Genomic DNA, 26583 nt, shown 5'->3' with positions numbered 1-26583 from the left:
TGCACAGGTTCTGGGGATTTGCCAACTCTGAGAAGTTTTACTATCTCAGATTTATTTGAAAGGCAGAGTTACAGAGGAAGGGAAAGACAGGGAAAGAGAGATTTTCCACGTGATAGTTCACTCCCCAAAAGGCCTCAGGTCTCCCATGGGAGTGGCAGGGGCTCAAACATTTGGGCCATCATCTCAGGCTTTCCTAGGCACATTAACAAGGAGCTGGATCAGAAATAGAGCAGCCAGGACTTGAAACAGCACTCATATGGGATGCATGCATCACAGGCTGCAGCTTAACCTGTTGCACCACAACACCACCTTCTGAGAAATATTGTGTCTCATAATGAAGTATTTATTCTTTTACTTTAGGGTTATGTTTATACCTTTTAACCTATCATACAAATATTATGGCAGCTGTACTCTTGTCATTTATCATAGAGAAATTTACTGTCATGCATTAACTTGAACACTTATGTTCATAGCAGCTATATTCATAATAGCCTCAAATTGGAAACTATCCCAAACTGAAGCTACCACTTATGATTTGAATGTGGTTTAACTGGGACCTTCAAAAGTTCATGGATTAGAAGTTTCATCCTCAGTGTGGCAATGAGGTGATGGAATCTTAAAGACGTAAGGCCTAGTGCTCGGTGGTTAATTCATTGAAGCCACCACTCTTGGGAGGGATTAATGTTGGTCTCACAAAATCCTTACTAGTTCTTGGTCAGAGCAAGTCATCATAAGAGCAAGCTTGGACCTTGAATTCCTTTCTGGCTTCCTGTCTCATCATGTGTCTCTTCTTCATGCACTCCCAATGTTAAGATACCATCAATCATAAGGCTTTTACCAGAGGCCAAACCAATGGGGCCATCTAATCATAGATTTTCAGCCTATAAATCTGAGCTAAATAAACCTTTATAAAGTATACCCAGCCTCAGAGAAAATTAACTAATATACTAGCTATATCTCCTTCAGTGGGTGAATTGTTAATTGTTAGACAAATTGTGGTACATTTATAACATTGGAATACTTCTTGTCAATAAAAAAAGAAAATATTGATAGGTGCAACACATGATTGGATCTTAAGACAGTTTTGCCAGGTGAATAAGACTAATCTCAAAGGTTACATAATGAATGATTCTATTTATTTAACCTTCTTTAAAAATAAAATTGTACACATGGAGAATAGATTAGTGTTTGCCAAGGATTGGGGGTAGGTGGAGAAGTGGTATAGTTAGAATAGAATAGCAAAAAGGAATCTTATGTATGTATATGTCATGAATATGCTGGTAGTTAGGCAAAGCTCTACAGTGATGTAATTGTATGTAGCCATATACATTATTTATAACTGTGGAACTTGTTCATGTTACACATGTATAATTATATGTATAACTGATGTAATCTTAATAAGATTTGTAGATTGTACCAATATCAGTTTCCTGGTTTTGATGGTATACTGAATTATAGCATGATGTTAAACTTGAGGAGATTGGGTGAAAGGTCCATGACATCTTGCATATTTATTTTACAGCTTCCTATAAATCTATACTTATTTCACAGTGAAAAAAATTTAGGGGCAGATGTTTGGTACAGTAGTTAAGACACTTGTGTCTCACTTTGGAGTACTTGAGTTTGATGCCTGGCTCTGGCTTCTGACTCCAGATTCCTGCTAATGAAGATTTTGGGAGGTAGATATGATTGTTCAGGTAGCCGGGTTCCTGCCACCTACATGGGTGACCGGCATTGAGTTCTGATTCCTGACTTTAGCACTAACCTTTCTTGGCCCATTTGGAAACTGAACCAACAGATGAGAGCTCTTTATCTCCTTGCCTCTCTGTCTCTCAATTGAATAATAAGAACTTTTTAAAAAGATTTATTTTATTTATTTGAAAGACAGAGTTTAGAGAGAGGTAGAGAGAGAGGTCTTCCATCCGCTGATTTACATCTCAAATGGCCACAACGCTGGAGCTGAGCCAATCTGATGTCAGGAGCCAGGAGCTTCTTCCAGGTCTCCCACATGGGTGCAGGAGCCCAAGTACCTTGGCCATCTTCTGCTGCTTTCCCAGGTGAATTAGAAGGAGCTGGATCAGAAGTTGGAGCAGCCAGGACTTGAATTGGCACCCATATGGGATGCTGGCGCTTCAGGCTGGGGCTTTAACCCACTGCGCCACAGTGACGGCCCTAATAATAACTTTTAAAAGTTTCTTTTAAAAAGTGTTATTTATTTATTTTGAAAGTCAGAGTTAGAGAAAGGGATCTTCTGTCAGCTGGATCACTCTTCAGATGGCCGTAATGACCAGCAGTAGGGCAAGGCAAAGCCAGGAGTGCTTTCTGAGTCTCCCATGTGAGTGGCAGGGACCCAAACATTTGGGCCATCTTCAGCTGCTTTTCCCAGGCCACCAGCAGGGAGCTAGTATAGAAGTGGAGCAGAATGGACACAAACTGGTGCCCATATGGGATACCAGCATCACAAGTGGCACTTTAACTGCTACCCCACAAGGCCAAACCTTGTAAGTTCTTAGAAAATTTTTAATGACACATTTCAGATTCAGCTAATTTTTCTTAAGCACTTAATATGTGAAAGATACTAATCTAAGAGCCATAGTATTTTATTTATATATATCTTTAAAAGATTTATTTATTTGAGAGGCAGAGTTACAGACAGAGAAAGGGAGAGACGGAGAGAGGTCTTCTATCTTCTGGTTCACTCCCCAATTGACTGCAAAGGCTGGAGCTGGGCCGATCCAAAGCCAGGAGCTTCTTCCGAGTCTCCCAAATGTGTTCAGGGTTCCAAGCACTTTCTCTGTCTTCCACTGCTTTCCCAGGTCATTAGCAGGGAGCTGGATTGTAAGTGGAGCAGCTGGAACACAAACTGGTGCCATATGGGATAACAGTGTGGCCTGTTATTTAACTATTATTTATCTATTTAATATTCCATCGTAACCTGAAATTGATCTAATCCTTTCCTCCATTATTGGGCATTTAGATATTCCTCTTTTCTTTTTCTTTTTTTTAATTAAACATAAAAATTTAGTGGAAAATTGAATTAAAATGTAGTTGGTTTTAGTGCAAAAGATTTGAAAATAAATTCATAGTTTTTTTTATTATTTTTAACTTTTATTTCATAAATATAAATTTCCAGAGTACAGCTTATGGATTACAATGGCTTCCCCCCCCCCATAACATCCCTCCCACCCGCAACCATCCCATCTCCCGCTCCCTCTCCCATTCTGTTCACACCAAGATTCATTTTCAATTATCTTTATATACACAAGATCAATTTAGTATATACTAAGTAAAGATTTCAACAGTTTGCACCCACACAGAAACATAAAGTGTAAAATACTGTTTCAGTACTAGTTATAGCATTAATTCACATTTACAACACATTAAGGACAGAGATCCTACATGAGGAGTAAGTGCACAGTGACTCCTGTTGTTGACTTAACAAATTGACACTCTTGTTTATGGCGTCAGTAATCTCCCTAGGCTCTTGTCATAGGTTACAAAGGCTATGGAAGCCTTTTGAGTGCCATCTCCCATCTTATTTACACAAGGTCATAGTCAAAGTGGAAGTTCTCTCCTCCCTTCAGAGAAGGTACCTCCTTCTTTGATGGCCCATTCTTTCCACTGGGATCTCCCTCACAGGTATCTTTCATTTAGGTCATTGTGGGGAGCAACCCGGACTAGACTGAGTTACTGGAATTAAGACTTATTCTATGCATCTGCTCTCCCACAATATGGCGCTGGGAGAGGAGAAAACAGCTTCTACGCAGCTGCCTCCAGTTCAACCAATAAACTGTAGGACCTACTCCTGATTGGAGGAGAGCAGCGTACTCGGCGTGTGGGCAGCCGAGTTAGGATTGGCGGAGGAGGACTATAAAGGAGGAGAGAGACGGCATGCACCAGGAACATCTAAGAGGAACATCTAGCTGAAGGAACACCTATGCAGCCCCCGAGAGAGCCGGCCGGCGGTGTGCCGCTCCCCTGCGGAAGTGGGGAATGTGGCCAGGGGGAACTGCCGTTCCATGGAGGTGGAAGGGTTAGTAGCCAACCCGGGAAGAACCAGTAGCAAACCCGGGGAGGGCCGAGCAGACGAAAGAACAGCGCAGGGTCCTGTGTTGCTCCTCCACGAAGAGGGGGAGCGACATAATGGTGCCGTGACTCGGATATGAAGCCTAGGCAGGGCTTAGTGTCGTTCCTCCATGAAGAGGGGGGAGCAACAGGTCATTTTTTTTTTTTTTGCCAGAGTGTCTTGGCTTTCCATGCCTACAATACTCTCATGGGCTTTTTAGCCAGATCCAAATGCCTTAAGGGATGATTCTGAGGCCAGAGTGCTGTTTAGGATATCTGCCATTCTATGAGTCTGCTCTGTATTCCACTTCCCACGTTGGATCGTTCTCTCCCTATTTTATTCTATCAGTTAGTATTAGCAGACACTAGTCTTGTTTGTGTGATCCTTTTGACTCTTAGACCTATCAGTATGATCAATTGTGAAATGAAAATGATCACTTGGACTAGTGAGATGGCATTGGTAAATGCCACCTTGATGGGATTGTATTGGAATCCCCTGGCACGTTTCTAACTCTACCATTTGGGGCAAGTCAGCTTGAGCTTGTCCCAAATTGTACATCTCCTCCCTCTTTTATTCCCACTCTTATATTTAACAGAGATCACTTTTCAGTTAAATTTAAACACCTAAGAATAATTGTGTGTTAATTAAAGAGTTCAACCAATAGTATTAAGTAGAACAAAACAATACTAAAAGGGATAAAGTATTAAGTTGTACATCAACAGTCAGGGCAAGGGCTGATCAGGTCACCGTTTCTCATAGTGTCCATTTCACTTCAACAGGTTTCCTTTTTGGTGCTTGGTTAGTCGTCACCGATCAGGGAGAACATATGATATTCGTCCCTTTGGGAATGGCTTATTTCACTCAGCATGATGTTTTCCAGCTTCCTCCATTTTGTTGCAAATGACCAGATTTCATTGTTTTTTACTGCTGTATAGTATTCTATAGAGTACATGTCCCATAATTTCTTTATCCATTCTATTGTAGATGGGCATTTAGGTTGATTCCAGGTCTTAGCTATTGTGAAATGAGCTGCAATAAACATTGAGGTGCAGGCCCCTTTTTTGTTTGCCAATTTCATTTGCTTTGGGTAAATTCCAAGGAGTGGGATGGCTGGGTTTTAGCGTTATATTCAGGTTTCTGAGGAATCTCCACACTGACTTCCATAGTGGCTTTACCAGTTTGCATTCCCAACAACAGTGGGTTAGTGTCCCTTTTTCCCCACATCCTCTCCAGCATCTATTGTTGGTAGATTTCTGAATGTGAGCCATTCTAACCGGGGTGAGGTGAAACCTCATTGTGGTTTTGATTTGCATTTCCCTGAAGGCTAGTGATCTTGAACATTTTTTCATGTGTATGTTGGCCATTTGGATTTCCTGTTTTGAAAAATGTCTATTGAGGTCCTTGGCCTATCTGTTTAGTGGGTTGTTTGTTTTGTTGTTTTGGAGTTTCTTGATCTCTTTGTAGATTCTGGTTATTAACCCTTTATCTGTTGCATAGTTTGCAAATATTTTTTCCCATTCTGTCGGTTGTCTCTTCACTTTCCTGACTGTTTCTTTTGAAGTATAGAAACTTCTCAATTTGATGTAATCCCATTTGTTAATTTTGGCTTTGACCGCCTGTACCTCTGGGGTCCTTTCCAAGAAGTCTTTGCCTGTGCCTATATCTTGCAGGGTTTCTCCAATGTTCTCTAAGAATTTGATGGTGTCAGTCGTAAATTTAGGTCTTTAATCCATGTTGAGTGGATTTTTGTGTAAGGTGTAAGGTAGGGGTCTTGCTTCATGCTTCTGCACGTGGAAATCCAGTTTGCCCAGCACCATTTATTGAATAGACTATCCTTGCTCCAGGAGTTGGTTTTAGATCCTTGATCAAATACAAGTTGGCTGTAGATGTTTGGATTGATTTCTGGTGTTTCTCTTCTGTTCCATTGGTCTATCCATTTGTTTCTGTACCAGTACCATGCTGTTTTGATTACAACTGCCCTGTAGTATGTCCTGAAATCTGGTATTGTGATGCCTCTGGCTTTGTTTTTGTTGTACAAGATTGCTTTAGCTATTCGTGGTCTCCTGTGCCTCCATGTGAATTTCAGCATCATTTTTTCCAGATCTGAGAAGAATGTCTTTGGTATTTTGATTGGTATTGCATTGAATCTGTAAATTGCTTTTGGGAGAATGGACATTTTGATGATGTTGATTCTTCCAATCCATGAGCATGGAAGATTTTTCCATTTTTTGGTGTCGTCTTCTATTTCTTTCTTTAAAATTTTGTAATTCTCATCATAGGGATCTTTAACGTCCTTGGTTAAGTTTATTCCAAAGTATTTGATTTTTTTTGTGGCTATTATGAATGGGATTGATCTTAGAAGTTCTTTCTCAGCCGTGGCATTGCCTGTGTATTCAAAGGCTGTGGATTTTTGTGCATTGATTTTATACCCTGCTGTTTTGCCAAACTCTTCCATGAGTTCCAGTAGTCTCTTAGTAGATTTTTTTGGGTCCCCTAAATAAAGAATCATATCATCTGCAAAGAGAGATAGTTTGATTTCTTCCTTCCCAATTTGTATCCCTTTAATTTCTTTTTCTTGCCTCCTATTATTGGGGTCATCTCAGCGAGTATCTTCATGTGTCTTTAAATTTGACTCTCTGAAGTACTTCCTCAGGATGAATTTCTAAGACTGGAGCTACTGGATCAAACTTACATGATCTTTCTTTTTTTTTTTTTTTTTTCAATTTTATGTGCTTTGGCAGACAGAGCTTCCATTTGCTGGGCCACTTCCCAAATTCCTGCAACAGCTAGACCTAGACCAGACTGAATCCAGAAACCCAGAAATCAGTCTGGTTCTCCCACATAGGTGGCAGGGACCCAACTACTTAACATCACCTGCTGCCTCTCAGGGTATTCATTGGTGAGAAGTAAAACTAATAAATGGAACTGAGACTTGAACCCAGGTAACTCCAATATGGGATGTGTGTATTCTAAGTGGCTTCCTCACCACTGTACCAAATGCCTGACCCAGTTATATAATATTGATAATATTTCCATATTGCTTTTTTTTTAATTGTGAGCCCTTTCAGGATTCTTCTTCTTTTTTTTAAGATTTATTTATTTATTTATTCGAAAGAGTTACACAGAGAGAGAAGAGACAGAGGTCTTCCATCTGATGGTTCACTCCCCATTTGGCCACAATGGCTGGAGCTGTACGGATCAGAAGCCAGGATCCAGGAACTTCTTCCAGATCTCCCATGTGGGTGTGGGGATCCAAAGACTTGGGCCATCTTCTACCTCTTTCTCAGGCCATAGCAGAGAGCTGGATGGGAAATGGAGCAGACAGGTCTCAAACAAGCACCCATATGGGATGCCGGCGCTTCAGGCCGGGGCGTTAAGCCACTGTTCCACTGTGCCACTGCACCGGCCCCATCCATATTGCTTTCTAAAAGCGACATAATAATGTCAGCAATGTATAAACATAGCAGTTTTATCACAACCATGCCAGCATTGGTGTTTTAAAATTTAGTGTAAAATAGTCACTTGTTGTCATTTAAAATCAGCATTTCTGTCATTACTAGTGAAATTGAACTGTTTACATTTTTATTTCCTCTTGTGTGAATTGTCAGATCATGTTACTTTGTTACTTTATTTATTGAAGTTGTGATGCTTTTATTATAAATTTAAAGAAGCTATTTTATATTATATTAGAATATACTATATGTTCTGTATAGTAAGGAGAACATCTTTGATATTTATATATTCTTATTAGAACACATTTAGAGTTCTAAGAAGCTTTAAGGCCTCAGTAGATAAATGTGTATTCTGTTCTTAAATGTTTCCAAGGAAAGAGGTGATATGATTTTTATGTCATCCCTTTTAGCCATACACAATTTGCCTGCATAGTACTTTGTAAAACAGACTTTGGTCTAGTAACTCCTTTATATGAAAATGAGACTATGTGAAATGAAAAGAGCATTGGATCGGAGGTTTTATAGATGTGATTTCAAATGTCTCTTCTTACTTCCCTTTGTAAATGACAGTCATGATACCTAAGGATATGTGAAAACCAGTATTTAGTTGATCCATAAATGCAGATGAGTTAAAGTGGTCAACAATATTGAATGCCTTTTAAATATCTAAGATATTCAATGATTTTGAAAAGGAAGGGTGGCTTTTTTTTAACCTCAGGTGTACCTGATTGAATTTACCACATGCTCCTTGATTTTTGATATATTGTCATTATTGGTCCATGTAAGATTCTCTCTTGTTTTTAATTATGTATTTAGCTAGTCTGGCTTACCTCTTTTCACTCTCCTATAATAGGCAAGCATTCTGATCTGATTAATGTTATATATGTTGAATTTTCATTTGTATACATGAATTTTTAGTTCATCTAAATGGGAGTGGGGAACCTTTTTTGTGCCAAGGGCCATTTGGGTATATATAATGCCATTTAGGAGCCATAGACAATTGTCAACTTAAAAAGTAACCTCCTATAGATTTATTGAATTTCAAGTCCTGCCTATAGTTGCTCTAGCAGAGCTGTGGCAGAGGCCTTTGTCTTTTAATTAAACTTGTTTCTAACTGACATGATTAAAGTTGTGGTAGAGGCCTTCCCAAGGTCAGAAGCAAAAAGGGAGGCATCTGTCCTGGGAATGAAATGTAGTTGTTATCTGCTTGCTTATGAGTGCTTCAACTGTAGTTTCTATATGCTTATATGTAACCATTTCAGGTTCTGCTTGTTAGTACAGAACAGTGATGTTAACCCTTGCCAAACAGCTTATGGCTCAGTATGTGTGTAAAACAAATTCTTCAGTAACTACATTCCCATGCATGGTATTGTATCAATCCTGTGGCTGCCATGTGACATTAGAATATCCAATCAAATGTATGCAGGTAACCATATAAGAAAGACAAAGAAGCTAAAACCATATATAAGGGAAAACCCTTTGTTCAAGGCTCAGGACCTGGGCCTTATGCCGACATAATAAAAGACTGTTTCCTGTTCAAAGGCCTTGGTGTCTTGTTCTCGGTACATGGACCCTGCTACAGAGCCAGACCGAATGATTTCATAGGCCTTATACGGCCCTTAGGCTTGATGTTTCCCACTCTTGATAGTGATGTCTTCTGTTTTTTACTTCTTTCACTAAGTTATATGAGTATTTTATTTCGGCCATCCATGTTTCAGCCTTAATACTCCACCACAACTGACTTGTGTTCTCCAAATGATGAACATGTACATCTTTGTCCTCTTATGGATCTATAGAAAATTTCTTAAGGCTCATTTTCAGGAATAAAATTGCTGGGTAATAGTGTATGCATTTTTTATTTTGATGAGGTTGTGCCAGGTTGCCCTCTTGAATGGCCACATCTGTTGTAATGGATGAAGAATTCCTGTTTCCCTATAACCTTACTAACCCCGGATATTATCTAGCTTTTTGATTTTTGTCAATCTTAAAGACTTAAAGTGTAGTCAGCTTTTCATTTTAATTTTTTTTCTATTACTAGTGTTTTTAACACCTCTTCATGATTGTAGTCTTCCAGGAGTTCCATTTACATTACTTGCCTGTTCTTGTGCTTCATGTGTTTTTCTATTAGAGTTACTTCTTTCTTATTGAGTTTCAGGAATTGCTTGTGCATTTTAGATAATTTCTGGTTAGTTTTAGACATTGCACATGTTTTCTCTCATTCTATTACTTTTTTAAAAACTCATTTTTTATTTTTTAAATTATTTTTAAGGAATAAAATTTCACAAGTACAACTTTAGGAATACAGTTATTCTTCCCACCATACCACCCACACTCCCACACCTCCACCTCCTTCTCTTCCCCTTGCCAGTCCCATTGCCATTAAGATTCATTTTCGGCCGGCGCCGCGGCTCACTAGGCTAATCCTCCGCCTAGCGGCGCCGGCACACCGGGTTCTAGTCCCGGTCGGGGCGCCGGATTCTGTCCCGGTTGCCCCTCTTCCAGGCCAGCCTTCTGCTGTGGCCAGGGAGTGCAGTGGAGGATGGCCCAGGTGCTTGGGCCCTGCACCCCATGGGAGACCAGGAAAAGCACCTGGCTCCTGGCTCCTGCCATCGGATCAGCGCGGTGTGCCGGCCGCAGCGCGCCGGCCACGGCGGCCATTGGAGGGTGAACCAACGGCAAAAAGGAAGACCTTTCTCTCTGTCTCTCTCTCTCACTGTCCACTCTGCCTGTCAAAAATTAAAAAAAAAAAAAAAAAAGATTCATTTTCAATTAACTTTGTACACAGAAGACCAACTCTGTACTAAGTAAAGGTTTCAACAATTTGCACACCCACACACATGCACACACAAAACTGTTTGAGAACTGGTTTTACAGTTAACTTTCAGAATATAACTCATTGAGGACAGAGGTCCTGCATGGGGAGTTAGTGCATAGTGACTCCTCTTGTTGATTTAACAATTAACACTCATATATGACTTCAGTGACCACTCAAGGTCCTTGACATGAGCTGCCTATGCTATGGAAGCCTTTTGAGTCCACAAACTCTGTCAGTATTTGCACAAGGCCATAAGCAAAGTGGAAGTTCTCTCCTCCATTTAGAGAAAAATACATCCTTCTTTGATGGCTACTTCTTTCCATTGGGGTCTCACTCACAGAGATCCTTCATGTAGAACACTTTTTGCCACAGTGTCTTGGCTTTCCATGTCTGAAATGCTCTCATGGGCTTTTCAGCCAGACTAGCAAGTCTGAAGGGCTGATTCTGAGGTCAGAGTGTTACTTAAAGCAGTTGTCATTCTATGAGTCTGCTGTGTGGACTACTTCCAATGTGGGACATTCTCTCCTTTTAATTCTATCATTATTAACAAGCACTTGATCCTATTTATATATGATCTTTTTAACTCTTAATCCTATCTATATATTCACTTTAACACTTAACATGATCACCTTAACAATTAAGATGGCATTTTTACCACGAAGCTTAATCAGATTTAGAGTCCCATGACAAGTTTTTAAACTGTACCCTTAGAAGTAAGTCCAGGGCCGGCGCTGCAGCTCACTAGGCTAATCCTCTGCCTTGCGGCGCCGGCACACTGCGTTCTAGTCCCGGTCGGGGCGCCGGATTCTGTCCCGGTTGCCCTTCTTCCAGGCCAGCTCTCTGCTGTGGCCAGGGAGTGCAGTGGAGGATGGCCCAAGTCCTTGGGCCCTGCACCCCATGGGAGACCAGGAGAAGTACCTGGCTCCTGCCATCGGATCAGCACGGTGTGCTGGCTGCAGCGCGCCAGCTGCAGCTGCCATTGGAGGGTGAACCAACGGCAAAGGAAGACCTTTCTCTCTGTCTCTCTCTCTCTCACTGTCCACTCTGCCTGTCAAAAAAAAAAGTCCACGGGAATGAATGAAGAACACACAGAATACAGCTTTACAATTACAAACTTCCTCCTCCCTCTCATATTCCCACTCTTATTTTTTTACTGATATCTATTTTCAGTTGACTTTATAAACATATGATTAGCTCTGTGTTAAGTAAAGAGTTCAACAAATACTATGAAGAAAAAAAAACAACAACAACAACAAAAAGAAACAGTTCCTTGACAGTCAAGACAAGGGCAGCACAAGTCATCCCATCTTGAAGTGTCACTTCTCCAGATTTCATTTTAGTTCTCTATTCCCACAGATCAGGGAAAACACATGGTATTTGTCCCTTTGGGACTGGCTTATTTCACTAAGTATGATGATTTCCAGATTCTTCCATTTTGTTGCAAATGACCAGATTTCATTTTTTTACCACTAGTTAGTATTCTATAGTGTATATATCCCATAATTTCTTTATCCATTCTTCAGTTGATGGACATTTAGGTTGATTCCATGTCTTAGCTCTTGTGAATTGAGCTGCAATAAACATGGAGGTGCAGATAACTTTTTTTATGGATTTCATTTCTCTTGGGAAAATTCCCAGGATTGGGATGGCTGGGTCATATGGTAGGTCTATATTCAGATTTTTGAGGTATTTCCATACTGGCTTTACCAGTTGACATTCCCAACAACAGTGGATTGGAGTACTTTTCCCCCACATCATCACCAGCATATATTGTTTGTGGATTTCTATATGAAAGTCATTCTGACTGCAGTAAGCCATTCTAACCGGGGTGAGGTGAAACCTCGCTGTGGTTTTGTTTTGCATTTCCCTGACAGCTAGTGATCGATCCTGAACATTTTTTCATGTGTCTGTTGGCCATTTGGATTTACTCTTTTGAAAACTAAGTCCTTGGCCCATCACTTAACTGGGTTGTTTTGTTGTGGAGTTTCTTGATCTCTTTGTAGATTCTGGTTATTAATCCTTTATCAGCTGCATAGTTTGCAAATAATATCTCCTATTCTGTCAGTTGCCTCTTCACTTTACTGAATGTTTCCTTTGCTGTACAGAAACTTCTCAATTTGAAGTAATCCCATTTGTTAATTTTGACTTTGACTGTCTGTGCCTCTGGGGTCTTTTTCAAGAATTCTTTGCCTGTTCCAGTGTCTTGCAGGGTTTCCCCAATGTTCTCTAAAAATTTGATGATATTAGGTTATAGATTTAGATCTTTAATCCATGTTGAGTGGAGTTTCGTGTAAGCTGTAAGGTAGGGGTCTTACTTCATACTTCTTCATGTGGAAATCCAGTTTTCCCAGCACCATTTGTTGAAGAGACTGTCCTTGCTCCAGGGATTGATTTATCTCCTTGGTCAAATATAAGTTGGCTGTAGATGTTTGGATTGATTTCTGGTGTTTCTATTCTGCTCCATTGGTCTGCATGTCTCTTTTTGTGCCATTACCAGACTATTTTGATTATAACTGCCTTGTATATGTCTTAAAATCTGGTATTGTGTGATCCTTCCAGCTTTGTTTTTGTTGTATAAGATTGCTTTAGCTATTCTAGGTCTCCTGTATCTCTATATGAATTTCAACATCATTTTTTCTAGATCTGAGAAGAATGTCTTTGGTATATTGACTGCTATCTCATTGAATTTGTAAAGTACTTTCTGAATAATGCACATTTGATGATATTGATTCTTCCAATCCATGAGCATGGAAGATTTTTCCTGTTTTTTGTATCTTCTTCTGTTTGTTTCTTTAATGTTTTATAATTCACATCGTAGAGATCTTTGATATCCTTGGTTAAATTTATTCCAAGGTATTTTATTTTTTTTGTAGCTATTGTGAATGGGATTTATCATAGAAGCTCAATCTCAGCCTTGGCATTGTCTGTGTATACAAAGGCTGTTGATTTTTATGTATTGGCTTTATAGGCTGCTACTTTACCAAACTCTTCTATGAGTTCCAATAGTCTCTTAGCGGAGTCTTTTGGATACCCTATGTATAACATTATGTCATCTGCAAATGGGACTAGTTTGCCTTTCTCCTTCCTGATTTGTATCCCTTTGATTTCTTTTATTTGCCTAATGGCTCTGGCTAAAATGTCCAGGACTATATTGAATAGCAGTGGTGAGAGTGGGCATCATATCTGCTACTGGATCTCAGTGGGACTGCTTTTAAGTTTTCCCCATTCAGTATGATGCTGGCCATGGATTTGTCATAAATTCCCTTAATTGTGTTGAGGAATGTTCCTTCTATACCTAATTTACTTAGTTTTCATCATGAAATGCTGTTGTATTTTATCAAAAATTTTTTTGCATTTATTGAGCTAATCATATAGTTTCTGTTCAGCAGTTTGTTAATGTGATGTATCACATTGATTGATTTGTGAGTGTTGAATTTATCCTGCATACAAGGGATCAATCCCACTTGGCCTGGGTGGATGATCTTTTTTATGTGTTGTTAGATTCTCTTGGCTAGAATTTTGTTGAGGATTTTTGCATCTATGTTCATCAGGGAAATTGGTCTGTAATTCTATTTCTCTGTTGCATCTTTTTCAGATTTAGGAATTAAAGTGATGCGGGCTTCATAGAAATAATTTGGGAGGATTCCCTCCCTTTCAGTTGTTTTGAATAACTTGAGAAGAATTGGAGTTAGTTCTTCTTTAAAAGTCTGGTAGAATTCAGCAGAGAATTCTATAGTGAAGACATCTGGTGAAGCCATCTGGTCCTGGGCTTTTCTTTGTGGAGAGGGATTCGATTTCCATCTTGGTTATGGGTCTGATTAGGTTTTGTATCTCTTCATGGCTCAATTTAGATAGGTTGTATGTGTCCAGCGATCTGTCCACTTTTTCTAGGTTTCCCAGTTTGTTGGCATACAGCTCTTTGTAGTAATTTCTGAAGATTCCTTTTATTTCTATTGTGTCTGTTGTTACATTACTTTTTTCATCTCTAATTTTATTGATTTGACTATTCTTTTTTTTTTTTTGGTTGGGCCAATAGTGGTTTGTTTTTTTGTTTGTTTGTTTGTTTGTTTTCAAAAAACCAGCTCTTCATTTAGCTAATCATTTGTATTGCTTTTTGGATTCAATCTTGTTGATTTCTTCTGGTTTTTTTTTTTTTTTGACAGGCAGAGTTAGAGAGAGACAGAGAGAAAAGTCTTCCTTCTGTTGGTTCACCCCCCAAATGGCTGCTACTGCCGGCGCACTGCGCCAATCCAAAGCCAGGAACCAGGTGCTTCCTCCTGGTCTCCCTTGGGGGTGCCTTCCCAGGCCACAGCAGAGAGCTGGACTGGAAGAGGAGCAACTGGGACAGAATCCAGCGCCCCAACTGGGACTAGAAGCTGGGGTGCCAGCACCACAGGTGGAAGAGTAGCCAAGTGAGCTGCAGTGCTGGCCTCTTCTCTAATTTTAATTATTTTTCTCCTACTAGTTTTCGGTTTGGTTTGCTGCTGTTTTTCCAGATCCTTGAGATTCATTGATAGCTCATTTATTTGGTGCCTTTCCAATTTTTTGATGTAGACACCTATTGCTATAAAGTTTCCTCTTATTACTGCTTTTGCTGTATCCCGTAAGTTTTTATATGGTGTGTCATCTTCATTTGTTTCCAGAAATTTTTTGATTTCTGTTTTGATATCGTCTATGACCCACTGTTCATTCAGGAGCATGTTGTTCAATATCCATGTGTTTGCATATGCTCTAAAGATTCGCAAGTTGCTGATTTCCAACCTCATTCCATTGTCGTCTGAGAAGATGCATGGTATGATTTTGATTTTTTTTTAAATTTGCTGATACTTGCTTTATGGCCTAGTATGTGGTCAATCCTAGATAAAGTTCCATGCACTGGTGAGAAGAATGTGTATTCTGCAACTGTAGGATGAAAAGTTCTGTAGGTATCTGTTAGGTCCATTGGGTCTATGGTGTCGATTAAATCTGCTTTTTCCTTGCTAATTTTATGCCTGGTTGATCTGTCCATTGCAGAAAGTGAGGTATTAAAGTCCCCCATTACTAATGTCTTGAAGTCTATGTCTGCCTTTAGATCCCTTAACATTTCTTTTAAACAGCCAAATTCTCTGTGATTAGGTGCATATACATTTATAATAGTTAAATCTTTCTGTTGAATTGATCCATTAATAATTACATAGTTACCTTCTTTGTCTCTCTTAACAGTTTTTGTGTAAAAGTCTATTTTGTATGACATTAGGATGGCTACACCAGCTCTTTTTTGTTTCTGTTGGCATGGAATATCTTTTTCCTTCCTTTCACTTTCAGTCTCCATGCATCTTTGTTGGTGAGCTATGTTTCTTGTAGGCAGCAAATAGATGTGTTTTTTTTTTTTTTAATCCATTCAGCCAGTCTGTGTCTTTTAACTGGAAAGTTGAGGCCATTTTTATTCAAGGTGACTATTGATAAGTAACGACTTTGCCCTGCCATTTTTCCAGAAATATTCCTATTTTTTTACTTTGAATTTCCTTTGAACTTTTACTGAGAGATTTCCTTCTTTACGTTCTTTTGTAGTGATAACTGTGTTTCTGTGTGCAACACATCCTTAAGCATCTTTTGTATGACTGGATGTGTGCTGACAAATTCTTTCAATTTCTGTTTGGTATGGAAGGCCTTCATTTCACCTTCATTCATAAATGAGAGCTTTGTAGTGCGTAGTATTCTGGGTTGATAGTTTTTTTTTTTTTCTCTTAAGACTTGGAATATATCTTGCCATTCTCTCGTAGCCTATTGGGTTTCTGATGAGAAGTCCACTGTGAGTCTAATTGGAGATCCTCTGAAAGTAATCATGCACATTTTAGAATCTTTTCTTTATGTTTTACTATGGTGAGTTTGATTACAATGTGTTGTGGTGAATATCTTTTCTGGTTATCTCTATTAGTAGTTCTGTGTGCTTCCTGTACTTGGATGTCTCTTTCTTTCCCAAAATAGGGAAGTTTTCTGTTGTCATTTCACTAAAAAAGGCCTTCTAATCCTTTCTCTCTATCCACACCTTCAGGAACTCCTGGTACCTGTGTGCTAGGTCATTTGGTATTATCCTGTAGATTCCAAACAGTGTTTTTTAGTTTTCTAATTTCCTCTTCTTATTTTTGGTTTGTATAATGTCCTGTTTTTTGTCTTCTAAGTCAGATATTCTTTCTTCTGCTTTACTGATTCTGTTAAGACTTTCCACTGCATTTTTTATTTGTTCTATTGAATTCTTCATTTCATTTTGGTTTCTCTTTAAGATTTCAATTTCATGTGAGAAATTTTCTTTCATATCCTGTACGGATTTCAATAGTTTGTGTATTTGCTTCTGATTACTTCTGTGTTACTTATGATCAATTTTTTTGAATTCCATTTCTTGCATTTCTTCCATCTCATCATCTTCACAATCTAGTATTGAAGTGTTGTGTTCTTTAGGAGGTGTCATTTTGTCTTCCTTGTTCTTTCTTCTTGAATTGGTATGTTTGTTTTTCTGCATTTGTGGGAGATACTCTTTGGTTTCTTATTTTTTTTCTTTTCTGTGGAAGCTTTTATCTTTGTACTATGACTCTGTAGATAAGTGGAGTGTTTACTTTCAGTGAATATCTAGATGCTTGTAATAGGTGTGACTAGGAAGCTCTGTTCAGTTCTCTAGGGTGAAGGTCGTGCCTAAGGTGAGACGCCCAGGTTTGGCATGATAAATCATTTTGTTATTCAGAAGGGAAGTTTATTCTGCTCAGCTGAGCTCCTCTTCTCAAAGGAGAACTGTGCCTGAGCACTAGGCCCAGTGGGTATTATATTCATCCGCTCTGTCCCAAGGACCACACAAAGGATCTGTGCGGTCCTCAGATTCTCCAGCAGTGTCTCTCACCAGGTAACTAGGAAGCCCTGAGCATCTGGAGTCTCCCATTGTGACTGCCCAAAGTCCCAGCCACACTATAAGTCCTCCCACACAGCCTCAGTTTTTTTCTCAGTCTTGGCACAGAAGCCTCCCATAGTCACAAGCTCCTAACCCCCTGTTAGTGTTCCCCACCAGAGTCAGGAGTTTCCACTTGGCTGGTTATTGGGTGCAGACACAGGCTGGCACAGCTGTTATATGTGTCCAAAATGCCACCTGCTCTATCGGCTTGTTATAGGATGCAGTTGTAAAGTGATTGGGGAGAGAGAAACATCTCCATCCTTTTTTTTCTCCTCTTGCTTGGCAGATACACTATCCCCCATGGGGCTCTAAGCCGGGTTCCCTCTGGGCTCTTCCTGCAGCTTTATCCCCAGTGGCTTGGGCTGCTGCAGTCTGGTCTCGCCTCACTTTCCAAAGCTGGTGTGTAGACTCTCAGCTGCTGGAGTCCTGAGTTGTGGGCATCCATGCCCCCCATGTAGGTCCACCATGTCTCTCTAATTTGTGTAGAGTTTCCTCTGCTGTTTTCTCCCTAACTCTCCCCTGAAACTGCACACTCTTTACTATTTTTAAACTATTTTCTGGACTAGAGGAGTAACTCCCTTCCTACCCCGCCATCTTGGAATGACTGAAAATTTATTTGAAAGGCAGAGTGACAGGCGTAGGGGTGGGGGGTGGGGCTTCCATACACTGGTTCACTTCCCAGATGTCTGTAACGGCTGGAGCTGCACTGATCTGAAGCCAGGAGCCAGGAGCTTCCTCCAGGTCTTCCATGCAGATGTGGGGGCCCAAGGACTTGGGCCATTTTCTACTGCTTTCCTGGACATAACAGAGAGCTGGATCAGAAGTGGAGCAGCCAGGACTACAACTTGCACTAGCATTATTTGTTGATATCTGTATGAGAGTCATTCTAACTGGGGTGAGGCGAAACCTCACCGAAGTTTTGATTTGCATTTCCCTGATGGCTGGTGATCCTCAGCCTTTTTTCATATGTGTGTTGGCCATTTGAATTTCATCCTTTGAAAAATGGAGGTTCATGTCCTTTGCCCATTTCTTAACTGGATTGTTTGTTGTTGAGTTTTTGAGCTCTTTATGGATTTTGGATATTAATCCTTTATCACTTCAATAGCTCACAAATATTTTCTCCCATTCTGTTGGTTGCCTCTTCATTTTGTTATGTGTTTCATTTGTAGTGCAGAAGTTTCTTAGCTTGGTATAATCCCATTTGTCTATCTTGGCTTTGATTGTCTATGCTTCTAAGGGTGTTTTCTGAGAAGTTTTTACCTGTGCCAATGTCTTACAGAGTTTCCCCGATTACTAGTTTCCTCTAGTAATTTGATAGTAGCAGGTTGTAGATGTAGATCCTTGATCCATTTTGAGTTGATTTTTGTATAAGGTGTTATGTAGGGGTTTTGTTTCATATTTCTGTATATGGAGATCCAGTTTTCCCTGCACTATTTGTTGAAGAGACTCCCCTTGCTCTAGGAATTGATTTTAGCTCCATTGACAAAAATTACTTGGTTGTAGATGCATGGATTGTTTTCTGGAGTTTCTATTCTGTTCCATTGCACTATGTGTCTATTTTTGTGTCAGTACCAGGCTCTTTTGATTATAACTGTCTTGTAGTATGTCTTGAAATCCGGTATCATGATGCCTCTGGCTTTGTTTTTGTTGTTTAAGATTGCTTTAGCTATTCAGGGTCTCTTGTGTTCCATAAGAATTTCAGCATCATTTTTTCTAGATCTGAGAAGAATGTCTTTGGTATATTTTTTTTTTTTTTGACAGGCAGAGTGGACAGTGAGAGAGAGACAGAGAGAGAAAGGTCTTCCTTTTGCCGTTGGTTCACCCTCCAATGGCCGCCGCTGCAGCCGGCGCACCGCGCTGATCCTGGCAGGAGCCAGGAGCCAGGTGCTTTTCCTGGTCTCCCATGGGGTGCAGGGCCCAAGCACCTGGGCCATCCTCCACTGCACTCCCTGGCCATAGCAGAGAGCTGGCCTGGAAGAGGGGCAACCGGGACAGAATCCGGCGCCCCAACCGGGACTAGAACCCGGTGTGCCGGCGCCGCAAGGTGGAGGATTAGCCTATTGAGCCACGGCGCCGGCTTGTCTTTGGTATATTTTTTAAAGATTGATTTATTTATTTGAAAGGAAGAGTTACAGAGAAAGAGAGGCAGAGACAGAGAAATCTTCCATCCACTAGTTCACTCCCCGCAACAGCCAGAGCTGCGTGGATCCGAAGCCAGGCGCCGGGAGTTTCTTCTAGGTTTCCCATGTGAGTGCAGGCGCCCAAGTACTTGGGCCGTCTTCCGCTGCTTTCCCAGGCACATTAGCTGGGAGCTAGAATGGAAGTGGAGTAGCTGGGACTCAAACTGGTACCCATGTGGGATGCCAGCACTGCAGGCAGTGGCTTTACTCTCTTAAGCCATGGTACCAACCCCCTCATTGGTATTTTGATTGGGATTGTATTGAATCTGTAAATTGCTTTGGGTAGTATGGATATTTTGATGATATTGATTCTTCCAATCCATGAACATGGAATATTTTTCCATTTTTTGTGTGTCTTTTTCTATTTCTTTCTTTAATATTTTGTAATTATAATTGTAGAGATCTTTCACATCCCTGGTTAAATTTATTCCAAGGTATTCAAAATTTTCTGTAACTATAGTGAATGATACTTATAAATTCTTTTTCTGCCATGGCCTTGTCTGTATTCAAAGGCTATGGATTTTTGTGTGATTTTACATCTGGCAACTTTACCAAACTCTTTTATGAGTTCCAGTAGTTTCTTAGTGGAGTCTTTTGATTTCTCTGTATATATATTTTTAATCTGCAAACAGGTATAATTGACTTCCTCCTTTCCTATTTGTATCCCTTTTATTTCTTTTTCTTGCCTAAATGCTCTAGATAAAACTTCCATAACAGTATTGAATACAATAGTGAATGTGGGTACCTTTGTCTGGTTCTAGATATTAGTGGAAATGCTTCCAACATTCCCTATTCAATATGATGCTGACTGTGTGTTTGTCATATGTAAGTTATTTACTCTTACTGTTTTTTTCACATATAATAACTGCACCTTCCTTTCAACAAGATAAGTACCTCAGCAAGTTTCTAGGTTCTGTTTTCTACCCACACCTATCTTATGATGTCAACATTGTCTAGAATTTTGACCCCTCCTAGAATAAATCTTTCCTCTTATAGTCTTTATAGAGCTATTTCAGGACAAGAAAATACAAATCATACTAGTTTGCCATCTTGGGAGGTACTGGAAAGCCCCAAAGAAGTTTTTATAGCAAATTAATGACACTTGTCTTTTAATTGTTCCACATCAATCATGCTTGGTGCTTTGATAATTAATTAGTATCTCCCCCACCTCAAACAGGTGGAAAATGTGAAATTACTGGATCGTTATGTGGAAAAGAAACCAGCTAATGGGATTCTGTATCTCACTGCAACTCACCTGATCTATGTGGAAACTTCTGGTGAAACCCGGAAAGAAACATGGGTATGTTCATGAGAAGAATCTTGAAAGGTCTTAAAGAATTGTGCATATATACTTTTTATATGATGGTTTCTTGAAATTTCAAGTAGCATTATTAAATTGCTATAAATCACTTTCTTTAAAGGACCTGTTCTAGAACTCTTTTTATAGTCTCCTTTTCCTTTAAGTTATTGTCTCTAGTAGGTAGTCTCTGCTTATTTTCTGAACCTAGATAGTTGATAAGCAATCTGAAATAATTTAAAGGTATGCTAGTTGTAAATGTAGCCTTGAGAACCAGCAGCATCTGTATCAATTTGAGAGCCTGTTAAAATGCAAAATCTTAAGCCTCAGATTTTTTTAAGTTTATTCATTTTTTATTTGAAAGGCAGGGTGTGGGGCGAGGAGGCAAATATCTTTTATCTGCTAGTTTGCTTCCCAAATGCCTGCAAGAGCTAGGGCCCAGGCAAACTTAAGCCAGGATCCAGAAACTTCATCTGGGTCTCCCATGTGTGTAGCAGGGATCAAAGTACTGCTGCCTCCTAGGGTGTGCATTAGCAGGAAGCTGGATTTGAAATGAAGGTGGGACTTGATCCCCCATGCACCTCGTTTATTGATGCAGGTGTCCCAAGTGATGGCATAACCTGTTACATCACAACACCCACCCACAACTTAAGGTGTTTATTTTAAAGATTTATTTATTTATTTGAAAGTCAGAGTTACACAGAGCAAGGGAGTGGCAGAAAGAAAAACACAGAGAGAGGGAAAGACAGAAAGAGAAACAGATCTTCCATCTGTTGTTACACTCCCCAGATGGCCACAACTGCCAGGACTGAGCCAGGCCAAAGCCAGGAGCCTCATCTGGATCTCTGACGTGGGTGCAGGGGCCCAAGCACTTGGGCCGTCTTCCACTGCTTTCCCAAGTACATTAGCAGGGAGCAGGATTAGAAGTGGAGCAGCCAGGACTTGAACCAGGACCCTTATGGGATACCAGCATCACAGGCAGCGGCTTAACCCATTATGCCATTATGCCTGCCTCAAACCTAAGGTTTTGAATTTCTTTGAATTTATTTACTTATTTGGAAGGTAGAATTACAGGGGGAAAAGGAAGTGAGGGATGCACTGGTTTACTTCACAAATGGCCACAATGGCAGGGGTTGGACCAGGCCAAAGCGAAGAGCCTGGAACTCCATCTGGGTCTCCCAGGGGCACAAGCACTTGAGCCATCTTCTGCTGCTTTCTCAGGCACATTAGCAGGTTGCTGGATTGGAAGTGGAACAGCCAGGACTTGAATTGGTGCTTTTATGGGGTGCCGCAGCTCAATCTGTTTTGCCACAATGCTGGTCCCAGGTTTTGAGTATCTAATAAGCATTCAAATGATGCTGATTCTCAGGTCCTATTGACTACACCTTGGGGAGCACTGCTTAAAATCATCTCTCTATCCTAAGATAGGATTTTGTCTTGTATGTGTCTATGTGTGTGAATAATTCTTGTTACACTTTTAAACATTGTTCTCGGTGTTTAGCACCCTTAATTTTTTTCAAAGATTTATTTATTTATTTGAAAGGCAATGTTACAGAGAGGCAGACACCGAGAGAGAGAGAGAGAGAGAGGGAGGGAGCTTTTCCATTTGCTAGTTCACTCCCCAAGTGGGTGCAAGAGCCCGAGCTGGCCGATCCAAAGCCATGAGCCAGGAGCCTCTTCCAGGCTTCCCACGCGGGTGCACGGGCCCAAGGACTTGGGCCATGTTCTACTGCTTTCCCAGGCCACAGCAGAGAGCTGGATTGGAAGTGGAGTAGCCAGGACTTGAACCAGCATCCATTGGAATGCTGGCACTGCAGGTGGTGGCCCTACCCTGTACACCACAGCGCCGGACCCCCTTAGTGTGTATTTATGCCTTCTGTATCTTAAAGCAGCATCATAATCATTAATCAGTAGCATGATTTACGGTTAAACCTCTTCATTTATAAACCTCATAGCATAGTGATTAAGATCACTGTATGCTGAGGTTGAAATTCCAACTGCAACATTTACTGCCTTTGTAATCTTGAGGAAGTTATTTTGCTTATCTGTGTCTCAGTTCCTTCATCTATAAAATAGAAACAATAATACTTTAAATTGTTTTAAAAATTAAGGTATGAGAATTACTAAGTTAGTGTTTGTAAGTGCATAAAACAGTACCTGAGTTGTGGCTAAATACTATTATATAAGCATAAAATAGATTAAATTGAATATGTATGGAAATAAATATTTTTAGAGATTTATTTGAAAGAGTGACAGGGAGAGAGAGAGAGACAGACAGAGGCAGGGATTCCTTCCTCTGATTCACTCCCCAAATGCCTGCAGCAGCCAGGGCCGGGCTAGGCTAAAGCCAGGATACAGGAACTCCATCCAGGTCTCTTGTGGGTGGCAAGAACCCAAGTACTTTAGGCCATCATCTTTTGCCTGGCAGGCTTGTTAGTAGGAAGCTAGATCAGAAGCAAAGATGAGACTGCATCCCAGACCCTCCTATATGTGATACAGCATTCCTAATGGCAGCTGAACTCTCTGTGCCACAACACCCACCCCTGAAAGGTGGTATTTTAATACTTTTTAAAATCCCATCACCCTATGGGGTTGTGTCTTGCTGTCTTTACTATGATGAAAGGAATGCCAAAAAAAAAAGAATTATGAGAACTGATTCTCTCTAGACTCAACTCTGATGGTAATAGGCTATGTGACTTTATGCAAGTTATTCTCTTTCTTGAGTTATCTTCTCATATGTGAAATGAGGTGGTTATATTATATAATTAGTACAGATTCTTCCAATTCAACAGTTTAGAAGACAGTTCTTTAGTATGGTGCCTTAAGCCTGTCTTCTGGCTAGTTGCATTTATAGATGTTGTACATGTCTCCAGATTTGTTCCTGCCAGGTATTATTTCAAACTTCGCAGACTGGGTCTGGAAGAAAGGACTTAAGGTACTTATTTCTGCATGTCAAAGGAGGTTTCTTTACCCAATTAATAGTATTAACAAAGTTCTCCTCTGCCTTAGTCTTTTCCTGATCCCCTTCCCAATTTCATCATAATTGTTTGTCCCTTAATCCTTTTTAAGATTTATTGACTTATTTGAAAGAGTTACAGAGAGAGAATGAGAGAGAGGAAGATCTTCTATCCACTGGTTCGCTCACCAGATGGCTGCAACCACCAGCACTGTGCCAGGTCAAAGCCAGGAGCCAGGAGCTTCATCCAGGTTTCCTCACATGGGTGGCAGGGACCCAGGCCGTTAGCAGAGAGTTTGATTGGAAGTGGAGCAGGTGGGACACGAACTGCTGCCCATATGGAATGCCAGCATCACAGGCAGCAGCTTTACTCACTAAGCCTCAATGCCAGCCTCTGTTCCCTGATCTTGATGATCACTATTTGACTACCCAAATGTACATCCTTCATATTGACTGGCAGGGCATGGATTTATTTGAGATTGGATACATGAATTCTTATTACATTATCAAGAGTTTCTGTGACCCCTCCAAAACTGCCACGGCAGGAATTGAGTTTGAAAAGATAGAAAATTATTCCTGAAAGGAGGGTGTTTGGTGTAGTGGTTAGGACACTTGCCTGTCATGTTGGAGTGCCTGAGTTCAAGTCTCAGCTTTGTTCCCAATTCTAGCTTCCTGCTAATGTGCATCCCAGAAGGCAGCAGGTGATGACTCAAGTAGCTGGGTCCCTGCTGCACACATGGCAGATCTGCGTTGAGTTCCCAGTTTCCAAATACAGCTTTGGGCCAATGTGGTCATTGTAGGTATTTGGGAATTGAATCAATGAATGAGAGCTGTGTGTGTGTGTCTGTGTCTGCCTCTCAAATTAGAAAAAAAAAGAAAATTCTTCCTAGGAACATGTGACTGATCTACATAGTTGCTGCATTCTAGATGGTGGATATGATCGAAAGATTTCATGGAAGAGATGACTTTTCCAAATAAATTGGGTGCTAAGCATGGCATAGGGGAAGAGAAAGGAGAAGAAAGGACAGTGTTGCTCAGAAGACCATTCCAAGCACAGGACAGGAAGTCCAGTGAATGGAAAGAATACATCCAGGCTCTGTACTTGTGGGAAGCATCAGAGATAGGAATAAGAAGAGAATGTCAAAGACTACAATTCAAATTCATGATTCTGTGGCTATTTTGGACATAGAATTGTACTATTTGAATATATTTTCTTTTATGAGTTATCTTTATAGAAACAGTGTGGACAGTGATCATCCTATGTTCAAAGCTTTACTGTCACTAAAGTCTGAAATGTGGGATGTTATTTCCTCCCTAATGTTTCTAGCTAAACTCTAATTCTGGAACTAGATTAGAATTTCTAGAGAAAGAATCTTGGACTTGGAGTTGGACTCCCATGGATCAAATTCTGTATTACTTCTTGAATATGTGGCCTGTGAATCAGGAATTCACTCCTCAGAGATTTGATTTCTTCATTCATGAAATATAGTGAATATATCCCAAAGGCTTTTACATGGTATATAGCTAATGGTCATGGACTACTTAGTGATAAATAAAGCACAATTATTAATAATTATTTATGTTATTTGAAAGGCAGAGAGACAAAGATCTTATGTCTGCTGGTTTACTCCCCAAATGCCTACAACAGCCAGGGCTGGGCCATGCCAAAGCCAAGAACCAGGAACTCAATCTGGGTCTCTTACATGGGTGGCACTGAGGCAAGTATGTGAGCCATTATGTGCTGCCTCCCAGAGTGATCATTAGCAGGAAGCTGGAATTGGAAGCAGAATCATGACTTGAACCCAGGCACGCCAATATGGGATGTGGCTGTCCCAAATGGAGTCTTAACTGCTGTACCATCTACCTGTCTTATATTAATCATTATTTTAATTAGCAACTTGATAGAACAAACGGAATTTGTTTTCCTCTGTTACAATTACTCTGATTGTAAACTCTACAGTTGATCTGCTAAAATTGTCTTATAAACCCATTAATCTAATAGCCTAAGGACAGAGAAGTTTTCTAACTACAGTTTGCTTCTCATTGCTTTACCACTATTTTTAAAAACTTTATTTATTTGAAAGGCAGAATTAGAGAGAGAGAGAGAGAGAGATCGATCTTCTATCCACTGGTTCACTCTCCAAAGGGCCACAGTGGCTGGGATTGTGGCAGATTGAAGCCAGAAGCCTGGAACTTCCACTGGATCTCCCATATGGGTGCAGGGACTCAGGCACTTGGGCCATCTTCCACTGCTGCTTAGTGGGGAGCAGAACTGGAAGTGGAGCAGCTGGGTCTCAAACTGGTGCCCATATGGCATGCTGGCATCACAGGCAGCGGCTTAACCTGCTATGCCACAACACCAGCCCCTGCTTTACCACTATTAATGCTTTATTTCTGTTTGAAAGAACCTCAGCTGTGTCTTAGAAAAGATGGCTATAAGCTATAGATGTGATTGTATCTCTGTCCATGCTTATAGTATTACTGAGAATCAGACATAATGAGAGTGTTTATTTAATAAATATCTATGTTTATTGTAGTTCTTTTCTTTTTACAGATTGCGGTCCATCACATTGCCACTGTGGAGAAATTGCCCATCACTAACCTGGGCTGTCCCCTGGTCCTCCGCTGTAAGAACTTCCGGGTGGCCCACTTTGTTTTAGACTCTGATCTTGTGTGCAATGAAGTTTATATTTCACTGCTCAAGCTTTCTCAGCCAGGTAGTTATGATAGTATTTTTATGTAAAGCCATTTTGTTTTTTTTTTTTCTGAAATAGTGTAATGGAAAGATTATATAGAGTTAGAGCAGGGTTTGCATCTGGGCTCTGTCATTTAGTAGCTTCATGGTATTTGGGCAATTTATATAACCTCTGAACTCAGCTTTCTCACATGTTAAAGTAC

The 26583-nt window shown here is 40.3% G+C and overlaps 1 protein-coding gene across 8 annotated transcripts in view; it reads left to right on the top strand.

The window, feature by feature from the left end:
- MTMR8 (myotubularin related protein 8) overlaps window positions 1-26583 on the top strand; it is a 134288-nt gene that overhangs the window by 37260 nt on the left and 70445 nt on the right. For 2 of the 8 annotated variants that reach the window (XM_008272713.5, XM_089323758.1), the window contains exons 2-3: window positions 20610-20732; window positions 26240-26402. In XM_008272713.5, the coding sequence (XP_008270935.1) occupies window positions 20610-20732; window positions 26240-26402 (286 nt within the window). Of the gene's footprint in view, window positions 1-3837; window positions 4034-20609; window positions 20733-26239; window positions 26403-26583 lie in introns of those variants that run through there. The other 6 variants (XM_089323757.1, XM_089323754.1, XM_089323753.1 and 3 more) reach the window with 6 other exon arrangements.

The sequence above is a fragment of the Oryctolagus cuniculus genome, chromosome X, assembly GCF_051225735.1.
Source record: "Oryctolagus cuniculus isolate XC-2025 breed Fujian yellow rabbit chromosome X, ASM5122573v1, whole genome shotgun sequence".
Classification (NCBI taxonomy): domain Eukaryota; kingdom Metazoa; phylum Chordata; class Mammalia; order Lagomorpha; family Leporidae; genus Oryctolagus; species Oryctolagus cuniculus.
The sequence above is the reverse complement of the archived record's forward strand: the minus strand, read 5'-3'. Positions and strand labels throughout refer to the sequence as shown.